The sequence below is a fragment of the Siphateles boraxobius genome, unplaced genomic scaffold (assembly GCF_051911475.1).
Source record: "Siphateles boraxobius isolate OS27281-9 unplaced genomic scaffold, OSU_SipBor_1 77, whole genome shotgun sequence".
In the NCBI taxonomy this organism is placed as follows: Eukaryota; Metazoa; Chordata; class Actinopteri; order Cypriniformes; family Leuciscidae; genus Siphateles; species Siphateles boraxobius.
This window is the reverse complement of record NW_027509205.1, coordinates 9733947-9742246: the sequence shown is the minus strand read 5'-3', so window position 1 is coordinate 9742246 and position 8300 is coordinate 9733947. Positions and strand designations below refer to the sequence as shown.

The window sequence follows — 8300 nt, the reverse complement described above, 5'->3', positions numbered from 1 at the left end:
TTTTGGTCTGAGTTCTTCACGTTTATCCGATCCAATTTGATAGGAGGCGCTGTCTCGAAGAATGCGGGACTCTGGGTGGGGGACTGTAACTGCAGGCTCCGAGACGGTAGGCTTGTTCGACTTGAACCGGCGCTGCGCAGACCGATCGGTTGATGACATCAAAGTACCGCGAGAGCGATTCAAAAGCATAAGGAGCCGTCTGCTCTCTAATCGCTCTCGCGGTACTTTGATGTCATCAACCGATCGGTCTGTGCAGCGCCGGTTCAAGTCGAACAAGCCTTGCATCTTCATACTACTCGCAACTACTTGAACGACCGTTTCACTAATGTATATTAATCAATAACGCTGAAGTGTTTGGTAACCTTCCAATGGCGGACCTCTGATACTTGAATAATAATTAAGTTATGGTGACGTTGCTTAGTAGTTCTCCAATGGTGAACGCTTGCTCATGAATTTTAATCAGCCACCGTAACCATAGTAGGATTCGTAGAAGTGTGGTTTCTGTTTCCGCATTCAAACCTATGATTCAAACACACGCACACACAGCACATAGAACAACATGGCTGCAGTAGGCAGCTTAGTGAACAGTTTGGCTTGTTTCTGGAGACAGCCATGTACCCGTGCTTATTTACCGCACTTGTTCTTTTGTATCTCGTTTACAGGATCAGTTTTGAAAATGATGGACCTCGTGCCGGAGAGCTACTTCAGTAGCAGTAGGAATGTTTTAAATCTGTGAGTACAAGTCTACGGTACTAGCTCCCTTACCCAGCTAGAACTCATTGAAACATTGTAAAAAGAAATAATTTTATTAGAAACGTGTTCGTTTTTTGAAAATATTACTAATATGCCATATAAAGCAATATGCAATAATAAAAGCAACGCATGTCATTGAGCCAAACATCAATGTCATATTAAGTTGTCAAAGTCATTTAATATTTTTTACTTAATTTTTTTTACTTTCAGATATTTTGTGAAAGTTTCTTGGGGTTGGACCATTGTTTTGCTTCTGCCATTCATCCTTTACTCCAACTCTTACAACAAAAGCCACAGATTTGTTTTGAGGCGGCTTACATCACTACTAGTAGCAACTCTCATTTGGTACACCTGCACTGAGACATTTTTCTACATTGAAGACGTTACAGGTTCATGTTATGATGAGTCAGACAACATGCAAGTCATCCTTGGTGACATTACCACAAAGGCGGCATGCAGGAAGGCTGGATTCATCTGGGATGGATTTGACATATCTGGACACTCCTTCATCTTGACTTACTCTTCTCTTGTGATTGTGGAGGAAATGGTGCCCATGTTACACATAAGTGATAGCAGAAACGCTCCTCTTGATTGTCTTTATATAGCACTTAATGCTATTGTAGCCATCTGGATATGGATGTTCGGATGCACTTCTGTGTATTTCCATGATATTATCGACAAGATACTAGGGACCTCGTGTGGGATATTAGGATGGTACGTGACCTATGTTGTTTGGTACCCATTTCTCTTTTCTCCAGGTCTCCCTCCACAGCAGAAACAACATGCTTAGTGTGAGAAATAAATGGTAAGGGCACTACAACAAGCTTCACATATCTGCTCTGTTTATGTTATGTGAGATCTATGATGGGTTAGCCATCCATGTGGAGCAGAAGGCAGCTGGTGTTCCTAAAATGACAATCTGTAATCTGAGAAGTCACATCTGAACCTTATTGTTGCCTTCAAAAGTTGTGTGGCTTTATACAGAGCTGGAATGGAACACCAGACAGTAAATTTAGCTTATACATTAGTCTGCTGCTAACATTACCTCCTGTAAGCAACCTGCAATCTTCAGCTGAGCTGCCTTTTTAATAGTAAATATTTAGACTTTGTCCCTTGAAACTAATATTTAAAAAAAAAAATAGTTTTGTTCATTGATTTTTTTTTGGTTTCGTTTTTGGAAGTCGGAGAATTGCAGCAGAATGCATTTGTTATATACTTGCCTTGTGTTTTCATAGGACCATTTTATGTGTTCAAACTGTTCATTCGTGTGCCACTGTTAGATTCGTTATTCGCAATTGTCATTCATCAAAACAAGTCTGATCAGTTTATTACAGGATGACAGACCTGTTATACGTTATACGAGTGGGTAGCTCGGGATTTGCCACGAGCTTTACCAGTTGGGGGCGTGTCAGTGAGAAACGTGGTTAAATACCATGTTTGTTTTTTTAGTTATATTGTCAGGCGTATATATTTACAACAAAATAAGCTAACCGTCTGCACAAAATATAATCGCATTGTAATATAACAATAATGCCTGATAACGAGTTACAGTGGCTTCATAAATTAATTAAAAACATTGAAAAGCAAAACACACATGATGCACATTCTTAGTTTTTATTTTATTTTAGAAGAAGAGTTTAAAAACCTTGCTGAATTTTGTGTAGGCCTATTTAATTAAAAGAATGCACACTGCCATCTTGCTCCAACGAAAGTGACTTTAACACCACGTCATCAACACGACTTCCCTACTCGTAAAAATAGGCCTACGAAAAAAAAAAAATACGCCTACGAACTTCCCAGGAAGACTTGAACGCACTAATATTTATCTGGTTAGAATGATCTTTTGCAGGTTTGAGGAACAATGAAAATTAAATGTTAATTAATTCTAACATACAAATGATGGAACATGCTGGTTATTATGGGCACGTCCATTTGTCATTTCACATGTCAATTAAAATATTTTGGTGATTATCATTGTAATAATGTTTGTTGTAATAGGCTACATCAGTATTTCAAAGAAAGCAAGCACAGACATCTCATTGAACTGTACCCATTTCAACTGATGTGATGACATGGAAATCATATTAGTTTAACAACACATCACTGAGGTGTATTTTTATTTAATTCATATGCTGTTTGAATGAATAAATATCTTTGAGTTGAGGACTTGGTAAACGTTTTGGTTTTGTCGTGCATTTTATTTCTTATTGTCTCAAGGTAAGACTCTGTAAACTCACTGAAATATCTTGTTCATGGTCCTACATTCCTCTTACACTTCTCTCTGTTTTGGGTGGTGAGGAAAAATTCTAGATTTCTCTTGACAAATGTTGCGGGATTGATGCGCACACAGTTTAGTGCCCGTCATGGGGGAAATGATGCCCCCTTTTCTGCCTGCATGATTGGTACAGTCCAAGTCTCAGGCAATGGTGCTTTATAACCTGGATAGTGCTAGAATGTGCCTTTTAGAGAGAGGGAGGGGGGTTGTGCTCATAGAAATGCGGTTTATTAGTTACAGCATCGTCACTATCTGCGTGCAGCATCCCAGACAGGTGCAGAGAATACAGGCTAAAGCTCTAAAGAGACACTAAGACTTTTTTTAAGTAAGTCAAATTAGATTCAAAGCTGTGACCATGACCCAGGGAAAGGTAAGCATTTTATTCTTCACCATTTTTAAAGATTTTATCATTATATATGTATGTTATTGCTGGCCATTAACCAAAAGCAAGGAATTCAATTTTTTCTTTTTTTGTGGTCTGCGAATTCGCAGTGGTCTCGATGACTGACATTTCTTTCATGTGCTAGTTTTTCTGCCCTGTTCTGGTTTTGTCTCAGTTTAAATGATGGTCCAGTGACGCTGAAAGAAGCTTTGTCATGTTTTGGATTTGTGCCTTATACTTTTAAACTGATTTATGCCCATCAATTGTGCTACATTTTTATGTTTGCTTCAGGAACGCTTTTTAATTTCTTTAAACCTGCTGTTTTATCATCTATCACAGTGTTTTACAACTGCGCATGAGCAAGATACAAAGGTAGAATTAGAAAATAATGTTTGCAAGACATTTATTTTCATGTCGTCTTTTCCTGATTGAACAGATGTAACTGATTATGATTGAATTTCTATAGTTTGAACTATCTTTTTATTTTCTGTGAACAAGGTTTTTCCTCAGTTTCCATTGAGGAAAGCGTCTTTTTAAGGTGGCTTGTGATGTCATTTATCAGTAGTAAACTCTCCTATTACAGTGAATCAGTCATTGAAAAGTAATGGCTGAATACATTTCTCAGTCTCTCCATTCTCAGTTACTATAGCGCATACTATTGGATGGCATTATGTACAATGATTTACCAATGTATGCAGTGTAGCCATATGATTAAAATATTGTCCTGACTGATGAGTAATTTAATACATGGATGAATACCAAGTTCTGTAACAATACCTACTTACCTATCTATAATGTTTTAATGGAAAACTAATGTATTGCCGTTGAATGCATATACAGAATAACAAATAAAGTTTAATATGTTTACAGCTTTCGGTAACAAACAAGTCAGACAATGGCGCTGATGCTCAGCCGATGGCCTCCGCTCCTCCAAGTTACCATGAGGCAACTACTGGTAATATTACTTTTCTTCCTTTAGTAAATTTCTTGTTTAAACTGATCTGCACTGATAATTATATAAATTCAGTCAATGCAATTGCATTTTTGTAACTATACACTACTATACTTTGGGGACATGGGTACCACTTCAACACCCTTGACAGTCTTTGTGGATGTTTTCAAGAATACCTGTGAGAAACAAGATGTTTAATATATCCTCTTGTTGTTGAAAGGTGGCAGTCCTTGTTATAGTGGAGCTTATCCTGAAGATGGTGAGATGCTCACAGAATTCAGCTGGGATGACCGAAAGATCAGGAGGATATTTATCCGCAAGGTAACATTGTCTTCCGTTTAGTGATTCAGATCAGCTGTGGATGATATGAAGTGAATTAATGTAACAATATTTCCTGTAGGTGTACACCATCCTGATGCTCCAGCTTTCTGTCACATTTTCCTTTGTGGCTCTTTTTGTTTTCTGGTGAGTGTGTGTGCTAAAACTTTCATTATGCATTGTTCTTTTTTCAAGCTTGATTCACAAATATGTCTTGTCTATCTTGTAGTAAACCCGTGAAAGATTACATTCAGACCAACCCTGGCTGGTACTGGGCATCATAGTAAGTCAAAATCATTACTTTTAAAGTTGATGTTTTAAAATGTAAATATTAAAATTCTGTTGGAATTTAGCCTTAATTACAGTAATTCAGTGCTAGTGTAAGTTACTATTTAAATGTGCGCTTTGTGTTGACATGTATAATGGCTTAATTGTCTTTTTTTCTCAATAGTGCAGTGTTTTTTGTCACATATCTGACTCTGTCCTGCTGCCGTGGACCTAGGTGAGTGTATTTGTAGTATATAGATAGATGGATATCAAGAATGCAAAATATAATATAATTTCATATTTAATAATTAATGTCCATTCAACATTCTCATGTATTTCTACTCTTATCTTTTTTTCATTTACAGGAGGCAGTTCCCATGGAATCTGATTCTGCTCATGATCTTTGTGAGTATTAAAACAAGTCTTTGGTCATCTAAGAAACATCAAACTATCACGTATCTACTAGTCAGCGCTGGTGCTGGACTAGAAGTCCTTGTATTGCTCAAGAACAAGCCTGTTGTCACATTTAAAAGAAAGTCTTCCTCTATTTAAACATCTCTTCTCTCCTACTCTAGACTCTGTCTCTTTCTTACATGACAGGAATGCTGTCCAGGTACAGTCTCAAGTTATATCTATATCATGTCTTTTTTTTTGTGGCCTGCATTCATGGTTGCATATTCATATTTCCCTTCATCCTACTTGTACAATATGTGGTTACTGCATGTATGTCATAAGAGTAATGAAGGTGAACTCTTTTTGCATGCATCATATCTTTTATAGGTCTATTTATGATTGAAATCTTCCCCTCTCGCTCTCTCACTCTAGCTACTACAATACTAAATCTGTCATCATCTGCCTGGGTATTACTATCTTGGTCTGTCTTGCTATTACCATCTTTAGCTTCCAAACCAAGGTTAGTATTTTTGAAGCATCTAATATTTCCATTTTTCTTGACCGCAATAATTTTCAAATGTAATCTGCAATATATTTATTTAGATCATACAAATGTTTGTCATTTTACAGATTGATATTACTTCATACCAAGGTGTGCTGGTAGTCTTCTGTACAGTTGTGTTTATTTGTGGAATTGTCCTGGCATTCATCCTGCCCTTTGGATATGTAAGTACCGATGATTGATTAATTGATTGGTAGACTTTTAATATTCACAGAAACGAGAATGTACTTTGACAAAGCCTTCTCTCTCCTTCAGGTTCCATGGTTGCACGCTGTGTATGCTGTCTTGGGAGCAATACTGTTTTGCATGGTACATAATTATAAAATTATTTCAACTCCGATCAATATTAAATGTTAATGCATTTATTTATTGGTGAGTAGCCATGCAAGAAGCACGATAATGTACAAGTCAGCATAACATTATTGCAAAATAAACCAGACTGCATGCAGCATTATCTCTATTGTTTGTTGCTAATTATTGTCATTTAATCATTTTCATCCTTTTGTCTTTTAGTTCCTGGCATTTGACACACAGATGCTGATGGGAAGCAAGCGATACACCATAAGTCCTGAGGAATACATCTTTGCCACCCTCAGCATATACCTGGACATTGTTTACATCTTCTCTTTCTTTCTCCAGTTGTTTGGTACTCCTGAACGCCATTGAAAGTGCTCTTATGGCTCTGAGTGTCTTTTGTCCCTCTGGCCTGAGTGATCCTGTCCTCTCAAGCATGATGTGGATCTTCAGTGCACGCTGTTGTGTTTCCGGTAACACTTTACAATAAGGTTCATTAGGTAAAATTTGATAACTACCTTATTTAACATGAACTAAGAATGAACAATACTTCTACAGCATTTATTAATCTAACTTAATATTCATTTCAACATTTACTAATACATTATTAAAATCAAAGGTTGTATGTGTTAACACTAGTTAATGCACTGTGAACACTGTGTGTATTTTTATTAACTAACATTAACAAAGATTAACAAATACTGTAACAAATGTATTGCTCATTGTTAGTTCATGTTAGTTAATAAATTAATTAATGTTAACTAATGAACCTTTTTGTAGTGTTGCCGTGTGTCCTCTACTCAGCTTTTACAATGCGCCATGTGTTTATCCTGTAGCAGAAAGGATATACATAACATATGTACACTGGTGAAACTTTAACAACATCCATTTAGTTTTACACATGGTGCCATAGAAAACAAAACACAACATATTAAATCCATTGGTGTCAACATTTGTGAAACCTATATGACGTCATTAGCAGTGAAAGTGCATGAAATATTCAGATATGAGCACAAGCAACATCACTTTGAGGTTAAACTGTGTATTTATCCATCTATTCCCTCTTTGTGTCTGAATCAAAAATTTCATAATGTGATATCACAGCATGAGAACATTTCAACAAATCATTCTGAGAAACTATATGGAGGTGAATATTTAACAAGGTTTTTGAATGGCCGGCTGGATCCCCGTACACGTGAACGTACGAATCGAATGAATATTTCTGATTTTGTAAAAAATAAATAATCAGTGTTTCTATTTAAATTCACTATCATATTTTCATATGTCTGGGATTTTCCATTGGGAAATTTTCACTGCCATTTTAAAGTCAATGACTTGACTCAGATATGCTTTGTTGAGCATTATTTATTTAGTTTAGACCTATATGTATTAATTATTAATGCATGTATTATTAATTCATCATTAAACAGAATTTTAATGTATTATCATAGTAAAGATCTATTTTTGAAGAAAATGTGTTATTTTGGATGTGTACATAGCTTCACAGTGTTCACAAAAAGAGTGCAAAATCACTGTTGCTGGGTTCAACAGAATGCAGTTCTACATATTATTTTTCCTGTTTGTGGTCTTTACAGTAGAGACAGTGACTTATAGATTTTTATCAAATAATTTGAATATGAAGCCAATAAATGACAATGTGTGTTTCAGTTGCAAATTGCAAAAAGAAAAGGTTTATCAGAGTGAATAAAAATTCCAAAGCCCTCCTATTTGTGTGTTGTTATTAGTAATATTATAGATAAACACAATGTTCTCTTGTTATAAAAATGAACAAGCTTTAATATCTTATATTGGGGTCTTGAAATCTCATTCACATCACATTTTAATTTTAATATAAAAATACTCAGCTCAGTGAATGATTCAATGACCCGCTCATAAAACATAAAAAACGACTCATTTATCGCCACCTATTGTTATAACGATGTAACCTGAAGAAAGAGTCACTGAATGAATAATTAAATAACTCAAAAGATTCGAGTCACTGAGAAAAAAATAACACTACAAAAGGTATTTGAAGTAAAAGTGTGTGTGAGACACTTTGCACTTGATCCAACCATTCCTCTTTCAAAACACTGCGCACTGATGA

General features: G+C 35.9%; 2 protein-coding genes across 3 annotated transcripts; both read left to right on the top strand.

Moving 5' to 3' along the window:
* Positions 1-537: 537 nt before the first annotated feature.
* fitm2 (fat storage inducing transmembrane protein 2) lies at positions 538-1686 on the top strand. Its single transcript, XM_077218842.1, has 2 exons — positions 538-732; positions 964-1686. The coding sequence occupies exons 1-2, from the start codon at positions 560-562 to the stop codon at positions 1541-1543; spliced, it is 753 nt and encodes a 250-aa protein (XP_077074957.1). The 5' UTR covers positions 538-559; the 3' UTR covers positions 1544-1686.
* Positions 1059-7923, top strand: LOC143725944 (protein lifeguard 2-like). Of its 2 annotated transcripts, none has more exons than XM_077218822.1 (12): positions 1059-1558; positions 4281-4365; positions 4583-4683; positions 4763-4827; positions 4910-4963; positions 5132-5182; positions 5313-5352; positions 5523-5560; positions 5773-5860; positions 5971-6066; positions 6158-6211; positions 6416-7923. In XM_077218822.1, the coding sequence occupies exons 1-12, from the start codon at positions 1556-1558 to the stop codon at positions 6566-6568; spliced, it is 828 nt and encodes a 275-aa protein (XP_077074937.1). In that variant the 5' UTR covers positions 1059-1555; the 3' UTR covers positions 6569-7923. The 2 variants fall into 2 exon arrangements, with proteins under 2 accessions (XP_077074937.1, XP_077074936.1); XM_077218821.1 differs by lacking the exon at positions 1059-1558 and adding an exon at positions 3198-3398.
* The last annotated feature ends 377 nt before the right edge of the window (positions 7924-8300 follow it).

Excerpts from the sequence above, each read along its gene's own strand:
- LOC143725944 (XM_077218821.1), top strand. Across the intron at positions 4,684-4,762 it reads GGAGGATATTTATCCGCAAG|GTGTACACCATCCTGATGCT; the intron begins GTAACATTGTCT and ends TATTTCCTGTAG. Across the intron at positions 5,861-5,970 it reads TCTTTAGCTTCCAAACCAAG|ATTGATATTACTTCATACCA; the intron begins GTTAGTATTTTT and ends GTCATTTTACAG.
- fitm2 (XM_077218842.1), top strand. The coding sequence starts at position 560 with ATGGCTGCAGTAGGCAGCTTAGTGAACAGTTTGGCTTGTTTCTGGAGA. Across the intron at positions 733-963 it reads AGTAGGAATGTTTTAAATCT|ATATTTTGTGAAAGTTTCTT; the intron begins GTGAGTACAAGT and ends TTTTACTTTCAG.